Source organism: Mytilus californianus, unplaced genomic scaffold (assembly GCF_021869535.1).
Source record: "Mytilus californianus isolate M0D057914Y unplaced genomic scaffold, xbMytCali1.0.p SCAF_3, whole genome shotgun sequence".
Taxonomy (NCBI): domain Eukaryota; kingdom Metazoa; phylum Mollusca; class Bivalvia; order Mytilida; family Mytilidae; genus Mytilus; species Mytilus californianus.
Window position 1 is genome coordinate 63,209,781 of NW_026262679.1, and position 25,872 is coordinate 63,235,652.

Genomic DNA, 25,872 nt, shown 5'->3' on the forward strand with positions numbered 1-25,872 from the left:
GTACTCACACATGGCGGTACGAAATACGATCGGAAATCCATTTGACGATATCTCAACGTTTCAAAACGAAGTGAAAAATATCATGCGCCACGCGGGCGCTTACATTTGTCACTCTATGCGCCATTTCTGGTCGATAAGCGCAATTGGCACAAGGCGCATGTCCTTCCCTATCACTGCCAGTATAATTATGTTTTCCAGACACTGGACAATTCCAAGAATCAGATTAAGGGCATGTGAAATTTTTTTTTTTTTAAATAACATTTATTCCCAATAAGAAATACCATATTTTTTCATACAGTTATCTTGTTCTAGAGTGATGAATATGGTTGCTGACCAGGGCTTCCAAAAAATATTTGAGCCAGCAGGACATTTTTTTCAATCCCGTTTTTTTATCCCTTTAGACAGGTTCCCCCATAACAAAAGATGGAAATAACCATATGATAAAGCCATCAAGCTATTAAAGGAAGATAAACTTCATAGACTTCATACTTTTTCAGATTTTATATAAATTCCATGTATGACATTAACAATCAAATTGATAGTGTATGGTTCGAATTGGCATATATCTGCAGACTTAACATAGTGTATTAGTCAGTCGAGGACCAGCTTAGTTATTTGATAAACACGTTTTCCAATACTGGATATTTACTTGACGACGATAGAACGCGGAACGGAGACATTTGTGCAAAATCCAGGTATTTTTATCTAGCATTATTGAGATTAAGCAGTTCTTTCCACGTTATTTCTTAGGAAAAATACTTGAGATGAACGTAAGATTATGGGGTGTAAGTGACATTTTTATAATTTGGATGAATTCGGAGACATTATGAAATAATAAATATCACACTTGTGTACATGTGCACACTTGTAATATTTCAATCTACCTAGTTCTGTCTGTTAAACTTTTTTACCACCTTTGTAAATAAATGATCTTTTTGTTTCAAATATGTTTTTTCTGATAGTCTAAATCAGTTTTGCTAAAATTAGATTTAAACCAGGAATTTTTTTAATTTTGATAAAAAAAAAAATAGCTTCCAAAATGTTGGATTGATGTCCGGTACAATTTGTTTACTTGACACAGGTGATCACAGGTAAATTGGTGCTTTGCTTTTGCGCCAAAATAATCTTTCATTTGCGCAACAAACTATATTTCATTTGCGCCAAAATAAACATTTCATTTGCGCCAATAAAACAGGTAAATACAGGTAAATAGTATAAAAAATAGTTTTATTCAAAAGAAACTTTTCATAATAATGTTAAAACACAGTTCTCTTATAAATTAACAAGATCATAAAATCTAAAAAAAAGCACTATACACTGGAGTAAAACCAAAAGTTTGTTCTGGAACAAGACATGTAAGCAACAGCTTGTATGTACTCATGTACACTAAAAAAGATTCTTATTCACGATGTAGCAATGAATATTTTAAACTTTTCCGTTATATGCTACCTGTACAATGGCGCAACTGTAGTTTTATTTTTTGGCACCAATGAAATATAACCTAGTGGCGCAAATGAAAGATTGGATTTTGCAAAAATTGGCGCAAATGCAACGCGCCCATGTAAATATACCTGTTAGACACTAAGTTAACCTTGATTGTAATGAGAGGGAATTATAGTAGGGCTTGTTTATAGGGTACTGTCACTTATATGACCAGAAAAGTGTGATACTGTTTAAGGAACAAGGTCAAGTCAAAATGGTTGATTTTTCTGAATAACACGAACGTTAAAATGGCAAACCTAAATAGGATGTCTGATTCATGCTTGGCCCAAACAAACAATGTCCGATAAATTTATATTTGTCCAGCAATTGTGACCATTTTGGAAGCCCTGTTGCGGACTCCTATGAATCTGTGTCTGCAATTAATTATTTTCATAGTTTGAAAGAGTTAATGTACATACTTGATTTGTAGGTTAGCATCACTCCTGACTTTGAGTATTTCTTTCCCTTTGCCCTCCAACTCCCTAAGTAATCTTTCAATATTGTCTTTCAGATCATGTATTTCATCTTTCAGGTTGTTTATATGTCTTTCTCTATGGCCTATTTCACTTTGTAACTCTTCTGTTTTCATTTGATGATCTTTGTCCTAAATACACAGAAGTAATTCATACATTAAGGCTCACTTATCTTGTGGTTCAGACCTTGCACATCTTAAACCAATGATAATTGTGTATTTCATTGGTAAATTTATTCTTTTATTCAGCAAGAAATCCATGAAAACAATTTATTAGCCTATATCTTGTTCACTTTGTATGAGTATGAAGTAGGAGGCAGTGATTAACATTGCCAAAAGAGGGACCCCAGTGGTAAAGGTTTTTTTTATCATTTGTAATGCTACACTACTTCATGCATTGAAATGTTTCAAATTATTTTGTTGCAAAAATGTATGCTTTGCTTTATTCTATGCAAGTTTTATTGTAAAACAAATTCTTTCTTAATGTAGAAAATAAGTCCATACCTTCTGCCTTGAAATTTCTATCGATCTCTCTAATTCTATCCTAGCTGTATGCATCTGTGAAGCATGGCTTTTTTCTACTTCATCTACAAACTGTTGATGCTGAGTGGATAGCTCATCTCGTACATTAGCTAAAAGTTATAATACCAATATTACATTACACAAAAAAAAAACTTCACCTGAACCCCTTTTATTCGGTCTGTTTTATACAAAAAGCATTCTTTATTTCATCTCAATTCTTCTTATTTTTTGTCATCAAAATAATACATATATTCATTGTTCATGAAAAGAGTAACCCAAAGACTTCACTCACAGGTCCCTTTAATGAAGTTTCAGGATTTTCTGTTGTTTTTTTTGTAGTCTAATTTCCTGCCATCTCAAAGGCAAATTTTTCTTTTTTATATTTCATTTTGTTTACAATGTGAATCTATACATGGTACAAGAAATTGCTTTCAAAATTTCTGGATTTAATTTAAAAAAAAAAAGAAATACATTCTTACTTTTATTGTATAAATTATCAAAATCACAGAACAGTAATAACTAAATTTATATTAAAATCAAAGAATATATGTACCTTTTAATTATTAAAATCAAAGAAAAGTAATACTTATAAAATAAAAGTTAAACCCTCATATTATTATATAAGTCAGTGTTCATTGATTAGAACCTTAACTATACCTAAAACAATGGTTAAAGTAAAACTTGCAAGTTAAAAAATTACTTATCTAAAACTAGTTCCATTTAGAGATTGCAATATGATATGGATGTTTGCCCGACAATTAAAGATTATTATGATCTTAGATATTTATTGAGTTGTACTAATATCTCATTAATGTGTTCACATATCTTTTAATTCATACCAATTTTTTCATTGTGTTTCTTTGACTGTGATTCCAGATCAGCCAGACGTTTATCTTCTGCTTCTGATTTTACTCCTTCTACAGCTGCTTTATGAGCTGTCAAATGAACTTGCATATCTTCCATATGTGCTGACTTCATTCTTCTCTCTAATTCCTGGAATAAAGTCATAAATAAGTTTTTGAAATGTAAATGAATATTTCTTATTTTTCTTTCTAAAAAAACCAAGCAACATGTTTTGAATTTTGTTGTTAGGTTGCTGACCAACTGATATATTCCTTTATGCTTCTGACTGGTTAATGTTTGTTCTAAGAAGTGCTTAAAAGAAAGCAAAATCTTTCAGAGTTTAATAATAAACTTTCATAAAATGCAAGTCTGTCCAAAACAATATTTTCATAAATGATTACTATGGATTCATTCATTTTCGTGGTTACCAATTTTCGTGGATTGAAAAAAATTGTATTTTCGTGGATATTTGATTTCGTGTTTTTGATCAACTCTGCATATAGTCCTATAGACAATCGGTACTTCGTTGAACATCTAAATTTGTGGTTTATCTTTACCCACGAATTCCATGAAAATTGGTATCCCATGAATATTAATGAAGCCACAGTATGATATATCTTTCACTATACCATCACACTTGTCTATATTGCCAAGAATATTACTTGCCTCAGGCAGGAATATAGACAGGTAAATGACCTGTTATTTTAAGCAATGATTCTTACCTCAGCATCTTGATTTTTCTGTCTCAGTAACCTTTCTTTTTCTTGTTCATGTGAGGACTCCATAAGTTTGACATTTTGTGAATATTCTTCTTCAGCCTCGACAATCTTCCTCTCTAGTTTTCTTTTCTCTTCTTCAGCCTCCTTCCGCAATCTCTCTATTTCCTCAGCGGATTCAGAGTAACTCTTTGATATTTTACTTTCCATAATGGCCATCTGTTAAAGGTAACTATCATTAAGAACTGTGGATTCTTTGATTTTTAGTTGCTTACAACTTAACCAGGATTTTTATAGATACATGAATGCACTAAAGCAAAATTTAAATAACCTTCCAAAGCATCATTATTACTGGACCTCAAAGCAAAATTTGCCAAGAGTCTATCATTTATTATATGCATGTTGCTTTTTCAAATAAATATCCAGACACAAATATTAAATTTCTTTTTACTTCTCATACAGTATGTTGTCTTTTAAGGCACTAATATTACATAACAGGGCAAAACTAAATAAATTTCAAAAGTTTACATATGTTTCATATGTGTAAAAGTGATACTTTAGATCTGTCTACCTATATAACCAAGATATTACAATAACAATAGTTCAGATTTGAAAATAATTTCTTTCAAATCTTTATTTATCAATGGTTTCATAAGTTTATACAAAGAAGTCTTATTTAAATTCTATGAGTTCAATTCAAATTGCGAAAAAAAATAAGTATCTTAGGAGACAAAAACTAAGTTAACAGTCCAATTTTATGGGATTACCTGTTTCTGCATCTCAGCAATGATTTTTTCCCAGCCAGCTTTGCTTGCTTTCATTTCCTCATCTTTAAGTTTTGACAATTGCTGCAAAGCAGCTTTTCTTTCATCATCCTTCTGCTGTGTGATGTCATGTTTTAATCTAGATGTTTCAGTTCTGGAATGAAAAAAAGACATCTAAACTTCTACATTACGTTCTCAAATTGCACAGAAAATTCCTTATCAGAGGTAAGATAAAGTTAACAATATAATCTCCTTGACCACATATTCAGCCTTCTTTTGAGCCATGAAAAATGGGTCTAACTGTATTATCTGGTCATCAATTACAGAAAAGATATTTATTTTTTCTTATTATAAGAAGAAAAGGTGAAATATTCTGATCTACATTAAGATTATGATCTTTCAGTGGTATTTATAAATGCAGAGTAATTGTAAAATGTTATGCAAGGTGACTCAATAGTCCACTGGTAAATGTAAATGATTTACATCTACCTGTACAAATAATTTTATGAATAAAAAGAGATGTGGGGTATATGTAAATGAGACAGCAACCCAACAATATAAAAAAAAGTCTTCAAAAATAGACAAAGTGTATACCTATAACAATTGAAATATGGGTATGAGACTTGTTCCAGTCAATTGCAAACACCCCAAAATAGACTTGATATATCTGTATTTTTTTTTTTTAGTTTATCAATTACTTAGTAAATCATTATCTAAGCATTCCAGTTTCCACCATCAATAAAACAGAAAGACTTGAAGGTGAACAAATTTAAAGAATTTGAGAAAGTGACTATTACCCCATCAGACAAACTGCAACTTTTTTTTAAATGGTGCATTCATATTTTGATTTTTTTGTCATTCTTTGGCATTTTCACTGTGTAAAGCTAGTAATTATGAAAATGAATCTGAAAATGCATCACACAGTATAGCATGCTAACATGAAGCATGATACCAAATTTCAGATAGCTCCGTTCCTGTGAAAATGCTACCAAAATATTATGGGACAGACGGACATACATAAACCGATATACCCCCTTATTTTGAGTGGGGTATAATAAATCATTTAATCTGAGCATGTTAAATTTCTGTAAAACTACTTTTACTTGTGGATTCAAAAATTTTACATGACAAATCACAGAAAAAAATCATTTCATCAGGTTATACATACACTTCTTTGTTCAGTTTCCTTAAAATAGATATCCATAAATAAGGGATCTCCAATATAATAAGATAAAAATTTCTTTCTAGGAAATAAAGTGATATGGGATGGATGGAAATGAGATACCAGTAACAATTTAGCAAAGGAACAGCTTTTATTGCTATTCTTCATCTCGACACTTTCTTGAATATCTTGCCTATAACTGCTTACCTTAATGTTTCTGACCATTTACCCTCCAAATCCTTAGATAATTTATCTAGTTGATTCTGTAGATCTAATTTGGCTTCTTTCATTTTACTGTCATACATTGCTCGTAATTTATCAAGTTCAGCCTGAAATTATACAATTTTTATAAGACTATTTCACAAAATGTATAAAACAACTAATTGATCCTACATTTAAAATCATTAACATTGCAAATTTCATATTAAGTGTCATCTGACAGTGCTCTTAAGGGAGCCAAAAAACAATAAAAACCGGTGGTCAAAAAATCATAATATATCATAAGATATGAAAAAGTATCATAAAGAATGTTAACGGTCAATAGGATGCTATCTATTCAATCCATATTTATATATCAAAATAAAAGAATATTTCTGTGATGTGCTACGTTAGATTTTAAAGGAACCAGCTCATGGGAGTAAGTCTGCAATAAGACAACCTTTACATCCATGTTATTCTGACTATGAGCCCATTAGTCTTGGCTAACTTTGTACTAAATGAAGATGCTAAGCTAGACTTCAAATGAAAAAGGTCAAATAATAACAGATAAAGGTTTGTCTTTGCTATGGCTCCTATATGCTGCAAGCCTCCTGAAGAAGCTAAAAATTCCAATTTTCAAGTCTAAGTTTTTAATGTTACAATATAGTTCAAATTCATTACAGTTAGCATGTTACCACAGGAGTCAGGACTCATGAGACATTTAGACAAGGCATCAGAGTACATTTCCAATAATCTTACTTTCAAGATAATTTATTTTCCTTCAAATATTTAGATAATATGCTTCATATTATAAATATTATCATCCAAGCCCTCACCCACTATACATTCAAGAGTACATTTTTTTTCATTAAAATTCAACTCTCACTGACAACCCCCCCCCCCCCCCCCCCCCCCCTTACTTTTCCTAGTCAATACTTTTCGTTAAAGTGATGGAGTTTTAAGACAACTTCAACTTTGACCCTGTCAGAAGGGCAATGACTCACTTTATAAGTTGCGGCATCATTTTTGGCTGTTCTAAGTTCATTTCTTGTCTTCTCCAGTTCTGTCTGAAGTTGCATTGAAGCATCTTTTAGACTGTTTATCTTACTTGATGCAGATCCCAGACCAGCCTCACTGTCTTGTAGTATAGCATTCAGTCTTGCAACCTGGAAGAGATATTTGTCATTACTTTACAATGTAATACTTTTATAAAACATTTATTTGTGAAAATTTTCGTTGCTTAAATAGTATTTCATTGACATCACAAATTCAACAAAAATGTTCATTCAAATAAATTCTTTCTTCAAAACATTTAAAAACCATTTTCCTTAAAAAATCAGTCTAGTGAATTCAAAATCTTACTATAACACATACAATGATTTGGAATTATCTCTTTTTTTTTAAAATTTATTCTGCTTTTTACTCTTAGAAAAATTTGCACATAGACATGCCCAGTAGTCTGAAATAAATCTGATGTGTCATTCTTAAAGATCTACCATTAAAAAACCTCATACTTTATATACATACTGTGATTTGAATAGGTGCACATAACATAATCACCCAGATATATTTGATGTTCCTTTTTTTAATTCAATTTTGCAGAAAAATCTGATATTGTTTATAAACATTTATGTTCAATATAAATGCAAACTATAGTCGTGCAGAAAGAAAATCCATCAAATCAATAAAGATACAAAATTCAACATCACAACTGATATAAAAACCCAAGCTGAAAAAACAATTTATGTGCTAATAGTATTTAATGCTAAAGAACTTGAGATATGTATTATACTATATAGCAGGTAATTTTTGCAGGTGTCAAATTTAGCAGTTAAGGTTTTAAAAGTATATAAAAAGTTATGGCATTTTTTATTTTGGCAATTGGTTAACAGTACACCTGCAAGCTAAGGAGTTGTAAAGAGATTGTCAATCTGTGATATACTTCTGTTTAAATAGAAATTATTAAAAAGAAAACTGAATATTGAATAAACATACATTATTATGTAGGCTAAATTTTTTAATTTCAGCACAATAAAACAGTTCCAAATTTATTTGTTGTGATCTATCTTATATTTGGTGTGATCGTCCATTCTAATTTCTAATAACCCTCAGCCGAAAACTTATCCCCACAATGGTAATAAAAAACAAACCGTTCTGCTTAACTGTATAAATAGATCATTATATGTTAATAGTTATAAAAGTGTATTTTTCAAGCCTTACGATTATCTAATATACCATAGCAGAACTCCGAGTTATGAACTTCTGATCGTATGTTATACCTTTTATAAAATATTACTGTTGAAATCGTAGAGGCTTTTTTCAATTATTTTTGTTAAATATTACAATTTTATTTTTTCATGCATATACAATTAGAGATTTATAATTTCTGATTCTAATAAAAGAGAATACTGTAGTTTGTGTCCGTTAGTTAATTTTGAGTATAAAACCTCATTGCAAGACTATGCAATGATTTTCAGTTGTACATCAAATATTGTAATTATAAAGTGAAGGCAAAACAAATAACAAAGTCCTAAGAATAACCTTAATTTTTTTTAGACTGGAGCCCTTAGTTCAGTTGTTAAAATAAAGCTTTCACTCCACACAAACGAATCTGCTACTTATTAACTTCTTATAAGGATGTCTAGTAATTAAAAGATTCTTTGCTATCATTTATATACTAAGATTGTAAGTCCTACCTCTTTTTCAGAATTTTCTAATCTAACTGTCAATTCTGATTTTATCCTTTCATATTCATCCTTCAGTTTATCTTTTTCAAATATCAGATGTGTGGTGTCGTCAGTGTATTTCTTCTTCAATTGCTGAAAACAGTCAAAATAGCACTTAAAATAATTAGAAGTTACAAAATTTATTCCTTACATGAGTTTTGTAAAATGTTTAACTGATTCCATAGTGCATAAAATTCACTTAGGACCATGTTGACTTTTTTTTTATTATCTATGCATGATTAAAGTAACTTTTTAAGCTCAAGTTACAGTAAATGGGCTATGTCACAGATTTTGCTCAAATTTTGCATACAACTTTGGCTCATTGAACTATAACTGATTTCTTAAAAAACAATATGTTGTTGATAAATAAATTTCATTAGATTAAAGTAACTTTTTAACATGAGTATGATAACATTTATTCTTTTAACCCCTGCAACATTTTTCTTTTTCACCAAAGCATGGGAATTTTCATATGTTTTTCCATCCCATAAATTTATAAATTAAATCTATGAAAATAAATTTCATTTTCAGAAAAATTGGTAGTAATCATTGAATCGAAAAAAAATAAATAAACATGAGATATCCGTTTTGATAAAAATATAGCTCATTAAAGTTTTTGGGATATTCGTTATAAAATTCATAAGTTAATATAGCAGATTCTACAAGATTTCATGGAATTTTGTTATCAAGAATGACATGTTCAGTGTCATCATTATTATTCCTTCTAAATGTGTGTAAGTTCACAAGTTAAGGTCCTCAGGAAAACATGTCACCCTACCTTGACACATTATTGTGACTATGAGCTAATCAGTATTTTACTTTACTCCTAAATGTCATTTACTTGCTGAGGAAGCAGAAAATGCCGATTTACAGTCATTGAGGTGACTGGGCTCAGATTGAACACAAAATCTCTTGCAATTGTATTAAGCATGCTGCCATTATATATCAAAGCTTATTTGATGCACTATGTTTATAGATATAGGAAGATGTGGTATGAGTGCCAATGAGACAACTCTCCATCCAAGTTACAATTTATAAAAGTAAACCATTATAGGTCAAGGTACGGCCTTCAACACGGAGCATTTGCTCACACCGAACAGCAAGCTATAAAGGGCCCCAAAAAATTACTAGTGTAAAACCATTCAAACAGAAAAACCAACGGTCTATAAAAACGAGAAACGAGAAACACGTATGAACTACATAAACAGACGACAACTACTGTAATCAGATTCCTGACTTAGGACAGGTGCAAACATTTGCAGCGGGATTAAACGTTTTAATGGTACCAAACCTTCTCCCTTTTCTGAAACAATAGTATAACATCACAACATAGAAAAACATACTATAAAATATCAATTGGAAGGCTTAACTCAATCAAAAAACGTAAATTAACACACAATGAACGCATAAATTTGACCTGTGACACCTGAATGCAAATACACAGTTAATGAAAAATTACAAGGGATAAATAATTAAGTCAAAAGTAAATAAACAGGCTTAAACAAAGTTAAAGTATAATATCACTGTGAAATTTCAAACAATTTATAGAAAATCATCACTTTTGAAGAAACCTGCGTCATATTATACACAGGTAAATGAAAATAATTTTGTTGTTATGCATATTTTGAAAATTAATTTCTTGTCAGTGGAGCTTAGTACCAAATAATGGAAAGTCAAAAACATCAAATGTAGGAGCAATTAACAATAGAAAGCATAACAGAAGATGCAAACATTTTCTAAGGAACAAGCTGTGCAAATTCTTATTTTATTTCAACTTAAAATTTCTCAAATATCAAAATCATCCCTGTGAAAACTGAATGGCTGACTTGGCTTATCATACTCTAAAGGACTTGCTGTTCCAACCCAAAGACCTTAACAACTGAAAAATTCTTTGTTTACATTTTGTTTGTGCCTACCTGAAACATTCTGTTTGTGGCCAACACTGAACAATTACCTGTTTACATTCTGATAAGTCATTCTCTGCCTTTTGTTTTTGTTGAGTCATTTCTGTCTCAGTTGACTTTTTCAGTTCCAGCATCTCTCTTGCATGTTTCTCTGCCAGTTCTTTGATCTGTGTTTCCGATTTTTCTACTAGTTTCTGTATTTCTCTCTCATAACGTGTGACTAATGTCTCTTTTTCTAAAGACAGGTCCTCCAATGACTGAAAATTTCAATGTTTATGTTCATATTAAAATTTCTAAATCAATTCAGTAATCGTTATTTTCAGAATTAAGAAATCAATTTATTGAATCTTGATCAGATTTGTCAAAAGATCAGAAAAAAGTAAAAACTCAATGTAAAAATATGAAGATGGTTAATATGAAACCTTAACAAAGCTACTTATGGTAGGCAATTTCATATTCTAACTTCGACCCTAAATGTGTGTCTTACTATTTCCATTAAATAGTTACTGATTTAACTTATACAGAGACAAGACTTATTGAAATAAATGCTACTGAAAACATATAAGACTGAAAATAAAATAGCTTGTTTACCAAAAAACATAACAATGAAAAGTCGATATGGTATTCAAGACATTTTACTTTAGCACTACTTGCAAACTTTATATTTCGAAGAAACATAAATGTAATTTTATTTTAAAGTCTTTAATTATTGACTTTGTTTTTGATTAACAAACAACAATTCTATTTCATTACAAAAATTAGATACCTGTTCAAGAGATCTTAGTTGTGACAACTTTTCTTCAGACAATGAATCTTTTTCACTTTCAAGTGTTTTTCTCTCTGATTCTAGCCATGATAGTCTGTCCTTTAACCGACTTATTTCCTTTTGTAAATCTGCAATCTTGGATGTTTTTTGGATATTTGTACCTTCTAATTCTCCAATTTGACCTGAAAATAAAAAAAATAATTTTGTAAATACTATTAATTATCAATCTGAAGATTATCTTTTTCCCTACATTATACAAATTTAGTTAAGATTTAGACTTTGTACCATGAAAACTGGATTGGATTCTAGTTATTCAAGGCTTCAAACATATGAGAAAAACCTTACGTAACTCTCTCAATTCTAAATATGCATGAACTTTTTGCAGATTGAAATATGTTTATAGTGATGAACTTTACCATATATGTGAAAGTTTGAGTATTCATTTTGATCATGTTATACAGTGTTAATTCAGGTGTGGTATGGCCTTAACTGGCAACTTGGAACTTCAATATAAAATGTAATTGTATTTGTTTGGAGGGTATGCAAAGGCTTGTTATGCATTTGGTTTGCATCACAGTGATAATTAATTTGGATGTGTGCAAATATGATAAAAAATATTGAAAATTTGACCAGAAATGCCATTTATAGTATATTCATTAGATATGAAACTTTAATATATTCTCGCAGCAGAGATATTATTCATAAAGATGCTCACATGGTAAAAAAGCTTACTTGTTTTGGTACTGCTTTATAGTGTTATTAACTGTTTTCTGTTTGTGCTGAAAATCATTAGCCCTCAGTTGCTGACTAGTAAAAATTGGTTGGGGCTGGTGAAAAAATTGGTTAGACATATAGGAGTATATTCTTGAAATGAGCTTTCAGAGGCTTGTGTGTATATAGTTTTTAGCATAGACTGTGTCAAACATTGCATTAGAACATACATGTTTTTAAATTTATGTTGCAAATTACAAATACAAAAATAATAAATGTGACAGCAGTAGCTAATAGCAGCTGTCACTGATTTTGAAGATGATTTCCCCAGGACTAAAGTGTTTGGACAAGAAAACATTGACAAAAGAATATATATTCATTGCAATATTCTTGCAAAAAGATTACAAAGACTTAGCCTTGAAGATGTATTGAACATGATAAAGATGCAATATATTTTGCAAGTCCTTATTATTTTGGTTTTGTATTATAATGATTTGCCTCTCTATCATTTCAATTGAACAGTTTGGTCATCTTTAACAATAAAAAAGACTTTCAGAGCACATTACTTATATGTACATTTATAACAGTATTTAAAAACATGTATTACCACCATGACCATGATGACCACATTAATCTGTCAAAATTGATGTTTATATTTTTCATTTCATGTATACATGTAGAATTTTTTACATTTATGTCCCTTTCGTTTACTTGTATTGTTTATACATCTTTGGAGTTCCTAGTTATCAACATTTCACCATCCTAACACTAAAGATAAATCAAGAAAATCCTTTCAGTTTGACAGATTTTGATTCCATTTTTATGCTTTCCGAAAACCTACCAGATTTGGTGAGTAAGTCTTTGGCTTGTTCTTGACATCTTTCTTTAGTTACCATCAATTCTGATTCTATTTCTTTTAACTTTGTCATTGCTTCTGAAGCTTTCTGTTTGGCATCCTTCAGCTACAAAACATTTAACTGATAATAAATATGATACATTATACATGTACATATTTAAAACCCTTTATTATGGTTACAATTTTTGTCAAAACCTGCATTCCCCCTGATGATCCAAAGATATGACTATTGGTTTCCAGGTTTTCTCCGGGCACTCCGGCTTCCTCCACCAATAAAAACTGGCCGCCACGAAATAGCCCAAATGTGGCGCTTAAAAGTGGCGTTAAAACACCAACAATCAATTGGTTTCCAGAACAAACTTATACAAAATAACATCTTTAAATTTACTTTAGACAGGCAGGAGATTTTTATGTAAGTGACTTAGTAAATGACTATCACAGAAATGTGGATGTTTTTTAAGGCTGTTGAGTTACTGTTTCATTGATGTTTATCTAATATCTCCTTTTATTGATATTCATGAATATATAAATGGTAACCCCTATAATGGTTTCTTCAGTTTAAATCAATTTCTTTAAACTTTGTCATGATGAATAACATTAATTACAGATGTATTTTATCATGTTCACCTCTTTTTTCGCCATCAACAGATTCAGATGGGGTATAGAGGACGTACAAATGTCTGAATAAAAAAAATCATTTTTTCCATACAATCGACGTAACATTCGTCTCTATGCTCAGACCTATTTGTAACGTTAAAGACAATTTCACTCTTTTATCAAACCCTACATCTGCCCCTGTAAACATTGTTTAAGAATTAGTATTTGTTTTACTCACAGTAGAGGTAGATATTTGCAAACTGGTAGCCCATTGGTAATAGTACATGGATGTAACATTGTTATGATAAACTTTTTTGTTATTATTATTTTTTGTTTTAAAATAAACTAGCCAATTACATTCTTTTCAAAAATACACACAGATTTAAAGGAATTTTGCTCCCCTCCCTCTGCCCTAAAATTTAATGTTGAAAGAATATGCTGACAGTAAATAAAAGAAAAAGATCATTATAAAAGTCTTGGTATAATTTAGGTTTTATACATGTAAGTTTGAATGTGAACTAAAAAAGATATTTTGGACTAAGTGAAAAAGAAATTGCAGCTATCTATATTGTAGAAACTTTACTTTAGAAATTACAATTCCATGACTATAAACCATGATAATCATACTCCTATGAATTTTACTGAAATTGTTACATTGTATCTGGACTTAAAAAGTTAAGAAAAATGTGCATATATACACTGTAAATTTTGACTTAAACTAGAATTAGAGAACCGTAGATCATGAGTCCGAGAGAGGAAAATTATCGCTTTTGTTATCTCGTGTTTACAAACCTGTTGTTGCAATGCAGAAGAATTTTCATCCTTATCATTTAAACTTGATTCTAAATCTGCAAGTTGTTTTTTATATTTTTCAGTTTCATCTTCACTTAAAGATAACTGTTCAACTAAACTGTCAATTCTTTTTTTCATTTCATTTTGTTGTACTGCAAATTCCTTTTTCAATCGCTCTTGTTCTTCTCGTAACGCAGCTGACAATTGTTCTTGATTTACGTCTTTAGAATTTTTAATAGCGGCTAATTCTTTTTCATAAAATGCCTGAGCTTTGCTCAGTTTTTGTTCATAGTCTTCTGATAATTTACTTTTGTCTGCATTTAACTGTTCAATTTTTGAATTTAATTCCTCAACTTCACTTTTGTATTTATTTTCGACCTTTGCCACCTCATTTAACCAATCACTGTTTTGACCCCGATGAAACTGTCTAACATCCTCCATTTCTTTTTCATGTACTTTTTTCAAGTCTTGTAAACTTTTCTCTTTTTCTAAATCAACCACTTTTTTCCATGCATCAAATTTAGCTAACTGGTCTTCAAAATCTTTCTTTGCCAATAAAACATCATGTGACACTGATAGCATTTTTTCTGAATTTTCTTTCTTTAATTTCATCTCTCTGTCGTCAGCTTGACGTTTAAATGATTCAAATTGTTGCATAGAATCTTTTTTGTGTTTTTCAAGTTCGAAAAGTGTGTTCTCTAGATGAGTGATTTTACTTCTGTAGTCAATGTCCTCATCAAGTTTCCGTTTGAATACCATAATTTTATCTTTCGTTTCAGACAAAATTTTTTGCATTTCTTCTTCGTGTTGGTCTTTAAGACTCTGAATTGCACCGTCATGTTCGTCATTCTTGGTGTTAAGGGCATAAATGACCTAGAAATAAAATAAATTTATTGATTGTTAACTGAAGATTTATAATCATAATACTAACCAAAGCGCCGTTGAAATCTTATTTTATTTGTAGGACAGACAGACTTGTCCTCCTTGTCAGACCCTTTTCGTTTTAGTGAGACCCAAATATTTTTTTTATAAAAGCTGAATTAGTTCATTATAATTGAAAGCCAGGTATTCAAATACATGAATGGAAAATACCTGTCATATCCCATACATAATACAGAGATTTTGAAGAGAAATTGATGGCAAAACAAAAAAACATTGTTTGATATAAATGACATGTTTTGCCCTTTCTCAACCATACCTAAAACACCTTTTTTAAGTTTTTTTATACTAAATTACTGGGTGAACCAGGAACAAATAATTATACTATTATACACGGTCATCACCAACATAAGCGATGAATCAAGCTGTTTAATAGTTCTGAAAATAAAACAGCAACTTCAAAGCAGTGTTCTAGAATTCCCCTTTCCCGTCACCCGTGGCAAGTTGATTTAGGTCACGGGAAAGTGGAAATTCAAACCTTTGTTGTCCGTGGGCAAGAAAAATTAAATTACAGAAACTTCCTATTCATACAATTCAAACAATTGTTGTAACCGTTTGTATTATTTTATTTCAATCAAAGTCTCAAATAAGATCGTTGTTGTTGGTGTAAATCATGCAGGGGTTCTAAAGTCTAGGGGAGAAAAACGTGTGCATGTGTTTCGAGATCACCGTCATAAATACGCTTGCCAGCTAAGCAAGGAAAATTTGTGATGTCAAGTATCCATCCGATCTAGACTCAAAAACTTAATAAACGGAACGCAAACGGTAAAAGATTTAATATCCGGATCTCAAATTTATGATTTTTTGCGTGTAATGTTTGACGATATTATCCCTTTTTTGTGCCAATATATTTGAATTACTGATGTAATGTCACATTTATATGAACTAAATAGACATGTGTCAAACTAAAATTAATATATTTCAAATCAAATTAATATATTCCATCAAATGTTTTGTATCTCTAGATGAACATGACAATGAATTATCAACACAATCACAAGCTAGTTAAACAAACTAATTTATTTCAAAGGAAATAACAGAGTTCATAATTTCAAATCGAACTACATGTATAAACATGCGATAAAAGGAATAACAAAATTATGAAAACATTTTTAAAATAAAATAAAATTCAGGGAAAGTTCATAAAACTTGTGGAAAAGTGAATTTTTGATACCAACCTTCCCTTGGAAAAGTGAAAGTTGCATATGTATAAAAATCCTAGAACACTGCAAAGCACTTAATTTCAAAATTTTCAAATTAAAGAGACAAACAGGCATGATTTGCTGTTGATCTGTGATGCAATGAATTCTTCTCATGTCTCTTTAATTCAATGTAAGCAGACAATAAATACAAACAGAGAAACCCTGTTTAAAGAAACTAATAAAATAGTAAATAAACCTTTGGTACTAAATTTATAGTGGCAACAGTATTCAATCCTGATCTCAGAAAAAGATAAAAAAAAAAAGGGATGAAAGAAAATCTATGTTTGTTTCTACCCAAATTATAGCCTAACACAAAACTTACAAAAATGATATATTAGAGAAATCTAATATCTCTTTTAGGACAAAGTAGAATTTCAAAAATAGATAGTATGCCAAAAAATGTACAATCTGCGTATAGCCAACATACAAAGAACATTTATTAAGTACCTGTTTTCTTTAAAGCAACTGATGCTGTCATTTTTTGAAACACCAAACAAGTTTATTGAAGAATTAGTGCATACAGACGAAAATATATATCTTACATGTATATGGCAATAACATAGGTATGTAGGACTAAAGTTCGTAAGTGGTGTTTATCACTTTTGTTAAAGAATGTATATACAAATTAAAAATAGAGAAAAATGAAAATTACATATATGTTATGACAATTAGTTTCATGGGAATAGCTGTCATAGACGGTCTGAGTTGTCTTTTTCGTAGACGCTCATTTGATCATTATTATATAGTCAATACTTTTCTTTCATACATTGTCTAAGTTGGAAGTGTAGACATTCTGAGTTGACTTAATCATTTTATGACAGTCCAAGTTGTATTTGGGTTGAGTTGTCTTGCACCCTCCCTTATCCCTGTCAAACCCCTCACAGACATTATTTACTTCCCTTCTACTCCAGCCTCGCTCCCCATTCCAAAGTTTCCTTATTTTGTCAAACCCTATCACAGATATTCCAAAAATAATGTCAACCGTGTAAAAAAAAAAATAAACACTTCCCCCTTTTTTTACAAAGTTGTTGTTATAAACGAAAAGTACAAATGTGAGGAACCTTTGTGAGCTGAGCAATTTTCTTTGACATCTTAAGATGCATGTCATTTGTGACCTCCATATCCTTCTGTGGATTAGCAGGTAGAGTTCCATATTTTCCATTTTGGTAATAGTTGAATGACATTTTGGCACTGGCCGCCATGATTAAAATTCGGTTGGTGAAATAGTTCTTAGTAACATTACTTGTCAAATCTTTTGATTTTTTACATTTTACAAATATTTCGCAAGAACCAAGTATGAACAATGAATGTGACTAGAACCATCACTTTTTAGTGGTTATTAACATTTTATTTCTTCTGTTATTTTCATTTTCCTCATATTCATACGCTAAAAATTAGTTCTTTAGTGTACTTGTTGCTAAGCAATACATAAATGAACACATATAGTTTTTGATATCATGGACAAACTGTAATTGTTTAGTTAAATAATAGCAGCTTGATATTTTCGCTAAAAGTATAACTAATTTATAAATCAAGCACAATGCGTCGAAATCAACAGACAGGAACTCTTTTGGTGTTTTCCATAAAATAACGAGGACATTCGATATTCTTTGTCTTTATCATAAGAAATAAATATGTGTTCTCATTCTTTTTTACGCTTGAAGAGTATCTTGGCACTTCCTTCCATTCAAACGTTTTTCTCATCAACAAAGTTGCATGTGCTCCATCAGTTTGTCAAGTTGCAGAAGTTGCATACTAAAGTAAAAATTTGGAAAAGAACACAATTTCAATTTGTTTGTGAAGAGTTGTAATAGATGAGGTAATGACTGGTTATAGCCATTAACATACAAATGTTATATGTTAACAACTTAAAACAAGATAAACTGAAAAGGAAAGTAAATTATAACCACACGACACTTTCGGTTTCCTGAAATTTTATGGCGGGAAAGAATGGTCATTTTTATACGCCCGGTTACGGGACGTATTATGGTATACCGTTGACCGGCTGTACGTCCGTCCGTCCGTCGTCAACATGTCTTACATTAAATTAATTCAAAAACGCTTTAACCAATATGCATGAAACTTTGGTGAATTGTTTATATCTATTGACGTGAGCTCCCTTTCTTTTTTGTTAAATTTCAGATATACCATTTCCAAGTTTTGGGGTTTTATTCATTTAAAAAGGGGGGATTTTCCAGTTTTCGGACAATAACTCAAAAACAATTTCACCAATTTGCATGAAAGTTGAAACTTTGGTGAATTGTTTATATCTATTGACATAAGCTCCCTTTCGTTTTTTATAAATTTAAGATTTACTGTTTCCGAGTTTTGGGGTTTTATTCATTGAAAAGGGGGGGGGGGGGATTTTCCAGTTTTCGGACAATGACTCAAAAACAATTTCACCAATTTGCAAGAATTTTTTGTGAATTGTTCGATATCTATTGACTTAAGCTCCCCTTCGGTGAGATGTTTATATCTATTGACGTGAGCTTTTCATTTTTTATAAATTTCAGATTTACCGTTTCCAAGTTTTGGGGTTTTATTCATTAAAAAAGGGGGGATTTTCCAGTTTTCAGACAATAACCCCAAAACAATTTCACCAATTTGCAAGAAACTTTGGTGAATTGCTAATGTCTATCGACATGAGCTCCCATTTGATTTTTATAACTCAGACTATACGTTTCCGATTTATGGGGTTTTATTCATTACAAAAAGGGGAATTTTCCAGTTTTCGGACAATAACTCAAGTGCTTTCAGCATTTTTTATGAAACTTTGGTAAATTGTTCATATCTATTTTTGTAAGCTCCCTTTTCATGCTTTTGATTTTTATAAATTTTCGATTTTATGTTTCAGAGTTATAAGATTTTATTTGTTTATAGTCTGACAACAGATTCACTAAGTATTACGCAACAGCACAGTGTATTGCACAACAGCAAGAAATCTTTCATATAACCAATTTCAAGTTCTTTGACTACATTTATTCAGAAACCTATAATATATCAAATATTTAATTACAATCAAAATTCAGACCGGTATCAAGCTTGAATATTGTGTCCATTTTTGCCCCAACTGTTCAGGGTTGGACCTCTGCGGGCGTATCCAGTTGCGCTCAGCGAAGCAGTTTATTGTAAGCCTATGTGACCTCCCAAGAATTATTGTCTTAAAACTTGTATTTATTTAAAATAGCGTATTTTGACTATATTTTCAGCATGAATATATATTGTTTATACTCAAATAGCAACGCCCATAGTAGTTGAACAGGTAAGGACAAAAATCACAGGCACTTGTTTCTGCCAATGGGGGGTTTACTATCCACACTTGTACTAAATATCACAAGGTAGCTAACGAAAATTTTCTATGTGTTCGGTTCAACCGATATTTCTAGTATTCCCTTGCATTTCTCCCGAACAAACACACATCAGTCTGCCGGTAATTGATTTATCTTTACAATAAAACATGTTTCACGTACCTTGAGAATTTCCCTCTAACAGAATAACACACTTGTGACGATAATTACTGACCTTTTTCCAAACCATTGAATTTCTAATTCCTTGACTTCCCAGCAAGGTTGGCAAAAAAGCGGACAATACTAGTATTGACCAGGCCGGCGGTAAATACCGGGAAATACTGGCAAATACTGGTCAATTGAAATTTTGATAAGATATTACTATTAAATACAGTCACTACCTGGTCAACTACAGGGTAAATGGACAAATATATTCACAGGACAGAAAGTCACTTATTTACTACATTGTAAGGACAAAAACTCACAATTAATTAACAAGTTTTTGAATATGTAAGGGAAAATTCTTGAAATGAATTCATTGTTATGTTTATGAGATTGATAATGAACATGGTTAAATGAAGATTTATTAAATATTAATCCTACAAAGGATATTTTTTGGTACCATGAAGCCAGTCAAGAAAAAGACTATGACAGCTTGTTTTCTTAACAGTTATTTCATCAAATGTAATAAAACAATGTCTTGAAAATTAGTCTTTTCTTAATCAAATAAACAGTTCTTTCAAAATTACATTGTGACTTTCTGTCCTGTGATATTTAGCCCTACATTCAATAACTGTTAGTCATGAAAATATGAAAGTTTTTAAGTCAAAATTAGACTTTTTTAATGTTATCTTTTCTTATATAAATTGAAATTTTACATGAACACACCATGGACAGTGATTATTAGAATAAAATTAAAGAAAAAGAAAAACAGCAGCCAAAGTATAGATCCTTCAAAATTTCCATTTTCTGTATTTAGTTTTAGAAGATATTTATCATGCAGTTGAATAGTCAGGAATAAAATAATTGTTTTAAACAGTCTTCAAAAATAACTTTTATGACTTTTTTCCTGTTTATAATGTCAATATTTATTAGGGGACAGTTGTAATATTGAATAAACTTTTGACACCTGCTTGCCATATAATAGGTAATGCCCTGATAATCTAGTCACCTGTAATTCTATTTACCTGTAAAAATCAAACCTTTTCAAGAAAAAAATATATATATTTTATACATGTTGAAATAACTCTGGGAACATTATATCTAACGGGAAATGAATCTGATACGCTTTTCAGTATAAAATTGATAAAATCTCGGACTCCCCGAGACTTCCCGAGATTTACGGATTTTGGTAGCGTCTGACTGAAAAACTATCAGAACTGCTCAACTAATAAACCACATAACTCTACTTGTAAATAAATACAAGTTTTATCATTTAGTAGATATATTTTGTTATATAAAATTACCAAAATAAGTTTGATTTATTTGATGTGAAGTGTTTTACAATAGTTTGGGAATTTGTAAATCATCGCGGCAATGGCCGCCATTTTTTTATTACCTGGTTTGCATTCTGCACAATTCTGTGATGAAATGCTTTCGATTTTAACAAATTTGAAGTGACAGAATACAAGTTTGATACACTAGCATCACTGTAAAACTAGTTTGAATGACATTTTATTGATAATATCAAAAATTATTAGGATAATAGCGAGTCCGTTTTTAACACATGTCCGTTTCTGTATCGTATCTTTATTAACTATGGCACGATGATAAAATCGACTACAATCAGGTAGTGTCAAGTCCCGTCAATATATATGTTCCTGAATAACTGATATAGCAATTTTATATCCCTACCTAAACTATGTTATATCATTACCCATAAGAACTGAATAAGTGATTATTCATGCTAATAGTTGATAAAACATACCAATATCAATCCTTTTTATACGACCGCAAAAAAATTTTTGTGGTCGTATATTGGTATGACGTTGGCGTCGTCGTCCGAAGACACATTGGTTTTCGCACTCTAACTTTAGTTTAAGTGAATGGATCTTTATGAAATTTTACCACAAGGTTCAATACCACAAAAAGAAGGTTGGGATTGATTTTGGGGGTTATGGTAATAACAGTAAAGGAATTAGGGGCCAAAAAGGGGCCAAAAATAAGCATTTTTGTAACTTCCAGACATAACTTGTGTGTTAGTGTATGGATCTCTCTGACATTGTACCACAAGGTTCCATATCACTAAAGGAATGCTGGGATTGATTTTGGGGGTAATTGCCTCCAAATTTTAGGAATTAGGGGCCAAAAAAGGGGCAAAAAACAAGCATTTTTCTAGTTTCATGACAATAACTTGTGTGTAAGTGTATGGATCTTTCTGAAATTGTACTACAAGGTTCCATATCACAAAGGGAAAGCTGGGTTTGAGTTTGGGGGTAATTGCCCTAAACGTTTAGGAATTTGGGGCCAAAAAGGGGCCAAAAAACACATTTTTTTCTAGTTTCCAGACAATAACTTGTGTTCAAGTGTATGGATCTCTCTGAAATTGTACTGCAAGGTACCATACCACAAAGGGAAGGCTGGGATTGAGTTTGGGGGTGATGAATCATAATGGGGGTTCAAAAAATTTTGGGGGGGGATTTATTTTTTTTTCCTTTTTTTTCTTTTTTTCCTTTTTTGTTTCTTTTAAAATTTTCCATTTTAAGTTGGTTATTTCTGATTTATATTTAAAATCAAATAATAATGATATGGTAGGAGATACACACCAAACAGGATGTGTAAATTATTATATAATAAGTATTGTGCAATAGCAAGACATTTTCAATTGCACAGTATTGCACAATAGCAAGAAATCTTTAATTGCACAGTATTGGGCAATAGCAAGAAATCTTCAATTGCACAGTATTGCGCAATAGCAAGAAATATCCAATAGCACAATATTGCGCAATAGCAAGAAATTGTCAATTGTACAGTATTGCGCAATAGCAAGAAATATTTAATAGCACAGGATTGTGCAAAAGAAGATACTTCCTATAAATTGCTTATTTCTTGACCAATTTCAATGGGGTTTTATTCTTGATTTCATGGGGTTCTTTAATATGCTGAATCTAACCGTGTATTTAGTTTTTGGATTTTGGGCCCCGTTTTTAAATTGGTCCACATTGAGGTCCAAAGGGTCCAAAATTAAACTTTGTTTGATTTCATCAAAAATTGAATTATTGGGGTTCTTTGATATGCCGAATCTAACTGTGTATTTAGATTCTTAAATTTTGGTTCCGTTTTCAAATTGGTCTACATTAAGGTCCAAAGGGTCCAAAATTAAACTTAGTTTGATTTTAACAAAAATTGAATTCTTAGGGTTCTTTGATATGCTGAATCTAAACATGTATTTAGATTTTTGATTATGGGCCCAGTTTTCAAGTTGGTCCATATCGGGGTCCAAAATTAAACTTTGTTTGATTTCAACAAAAATTGAATATATGGGGTTCTTTGATATGCTGAATCTAACCATGTATTTAGATTTTTGATTTTTTGGCCCCGTTATCAACTTTGTCCACATTGAGGTCAAAAGGGTCCAAAATTAAACTTTGTTTGATTTCATCAAAAATTGAATTATTGGGGTTCTTTGATATGCCGAATCTAACCGTGTATTTAGATTTTTAATTTTTGGTTCCGTTTTCAAATTGGTCTACATTAAGGTCCAAAGGGTCCAAAATTAAACTTAGTTTGATTTTAACAAAAATTGAATTCTTAGGGTTCTTTGATATGCTGAATCTAAACATGTATTTAGATTTTTGATTATGGGCCCAGTTTTCAAGTTGGTCCAAATCGGGGTCCAAAATTAAACTTTGTTTGATTTCAACAAAAATTGAATATATGGGGTTCTTTGATATGCTGAATCTAACCATGTATTTAGATTTTTGATTTTTGGGCCCCGTTATCAACTTTGTCCACATTGAGGTCAAAAGGGTCCAAAATTAAACTTTGTTTGATTTCATCAAAAATTGAATTCTTGGGGTTCTTTGATATGCTGAATCTAACCATGTATTTAGATTTTGGATATTGGACCATAATAGGTGAATGTCCAATTTAAAATTTTTAAGTTCTTAGACCACATTCAATCTGTGTTAGAAACCTATGCTGTGTCAAATATTTAATCACAATCCAAATCCAAAGCTGTATCAAGCTTGAATGTTGTGTCCATACTTCCCCCAACTGTTCAGGGTTCGACCTCTGCGGTCGTATCAAGCTGCGCCCTGCGGAGCATTTTATTATAAACTGAATCATGCCATATGAATAAAGTTAAAATAATTTCCCCCATCAACTAAGATTTAACTAACATTGATAGTAAAATCTGTCAAAAGAACAACGAAAATTTCAATTGTCCAGTATTTGCCAGTATTGACCACTTGAGGAGTATTGACCGGGGCGGTAAATACCGGTAAATACCACTGGTAAATACCTGGGGTGGTATTTACCGCCCAACCTTGCTTCCCAGTGATTTTCCTACCCTTTTTCAAATGGGGCCTGGGCCCTAGGCAATTGGGTAAAATGTGTCGTATAACGTATGAATTGGGAAGAAATAAATCATTGTGTTCAACATATTTTAATGATGTTATTTATTATTTTAAAATTCCAATTTTCTTTATTGTTCTAATAGGGCCAACCTTAAAAATATGTTTGTTTGCAGTTTTCCGACTGTACCTTCAGACTGCAGGGTTGGTAGGTAGGAAAAATATTTTATTTTATCAGCCAGAATAAAGTTTAAACAAGCAGTTTAACACAAACCAAGTTTCTTGTGAAGTAAAAACATTTTAAAATTACAAACACTGAAAACCAACATGAACTGAACAGGCATTTTCAGGTAAACACCTTTAAAACTTCAGCAGACCCAGCCAAACTTAAATTGTTTTAACAGGTCAGGAGGTCCAGTAACAAATATTTTTTACTGGACCTTCATTGCTGTTACAGGACCTACTTATTATCACCGGTGAGCAGCGCAAAGTGCTGCGAACTTGCTAGGGGGTATAGGGGCATCCCCCCCCCATAAAATTTTTGAAAAATTAGATGCAAAATCCTGCATTCTGAGTGCTTTGACTATGATAAATGAAGTAACCAAAACTACTATCTCGTACTACACTTTTCTTTTGCATGTTTAATCACATTGAATAAAACTTCATTTTTAAGACTTTATCTTAATTTATTCCTCTTTGGCATAATCTAGTATTTTATTTGAGTTCATGGATTCATCCTGTACTTTCATCATCGGCCTTCCGTTTTTGACCAGGCACAGCCCCATCACAGGGGTTTGTTACAATTTGCCAGGTTTACTATCCATACAAATTTTTTCGGGGTTCGTATGGATAGTAAACTCGGCAAATTGTAACAAACCCCTGTGGTCTATCATAAAAACGGAGGAAACTCATGTTATTGTTTACAACATGTTTCCGGCGCATGTGTAATGAACTGGGTAAAAAAGAAATGCAGGAAACTGACGCAGCGGACATGACAATCGAGATACAAAATCTTCAAAATATTCAAATTAAAAGGGTTTTAGCAGTAGGGGACAAGCCAGTGAGCCTTAAAATCGTCTTATAATATGTTTTAAAAAAAAAGAAGTCGCATTAGAAATGCTGATTTTCAGGGAATGCATAAAATAGTTGACAAGAAAATCTCGCCACGTGGCAATGGCAGCGTGATTTCATTGGCTGCTTTTTATACGACCGCAAAAAAATTTTGTGGTCGTATATTGGTATGACGTTGGCGTCATCGTCGTCATCATCCGGCGTCGTGTTCCGAAGACACATTGGTTTTCGCACTCTAACTTTAGTTTAAGTGAATGGATCTCTATGAAATTTTACCATAAGGTTCAATACCACAAAAGGAAGGTGGGGATTGATTTTGGGGGTTATGGTACCAACAGTTAAGGAATT

General features: G+C 31.4%; 3 protein-coding genes across 5 annotated transcripts in view; 1 reads left to right on the plus strand and 2 right to left on the minus strand.

Annotated features, from left to right (window-relative positions):
• The window catches only part of LOC127733118 (protein FAM184A-like), a 31,358-nt gene extending 13,444 nt beyond the window's left edge, over positions 1-17,914 (minus strand). The window contains exons 1-14 of one of the 2 annotated variants that reach the window (XM_052242414.1): positions 17,714-17,914; positions 14,512-15,384; positions 13,108-13,228; positions 11,556-11,737; positions 10,840-11,046; positions 8,856-8,978; positions 8,310-8,321; positions 7,164-7,325; positions 6,169-6,290; positions 4,803-4,953; positions 4,042-4,254; positions 3,316-3,469; positions 2,459-2,586; positions 1,902-2,086 (exon numbers count right to left, since the gene is read on the minus strand). In XM_052242414.1, coding sequence (XP_052098374.1) covers positions 1,902-2,086; positions 2,459-2,586; positions 3,316-3,469; positions 4,042-4,254; positions 4,803-4,953; positions 6,169-6,290; positions 7,164-7,325; positions 8,310-8,321; positions 8,856-8,978; positions 10,840-11,046; positions 11,556-11,737; positions 13,108-13,228; positions 14,512-15,384; positions 17,714-17,854 — 2,774 coding nt within the window. In that variant the 5' untranslated portion in view covers positions 17,855-17,914. The remainder of the gene's footprint in view (positions 1-1,901; positions 2,087-2,458; positions 2,587-3,315; positions 3,470-4,041; positions 4,255-4,802; positions 4,954-6,168; positions 6,291-7,163; positions 7,326-8,309; positions 8,322-8,855; positions 8,979-10,839; positions 11,047-11,555; positions 11,738-13,107; positions 13,229-14,511; positions 15,385-17,713) is intronic. The other variant, XM_052242416.1, reaches the window with a different exon arrangement.
• Positions 1-25,872, minus strand: part of LOC127733126 (TNFAIP3-interacting protein 2-like) — a 205,881-nt gene that overhangs the window by 13,444 nt on the left and 166,565 nt on the right. The window lies entirely within an intron of this gene.
• LOC127733110 (tudor domain-containing 6-like) overlaps positions 18,328-25,872 on the plus strand; it is a 102,053-nt gene continuing 94,508 nt past the window's right edge. For both annotated transcript variants that reach the window (XM_052242392.1, XM_052242393.1), the window contains exon 1: positions 18,328-18,471. The gene's annotated coding sequence lies outside the window, so the exon portion shown is untranslated. The remainder of the gene's footprint in view (positions 18,472-25,872) is intronic.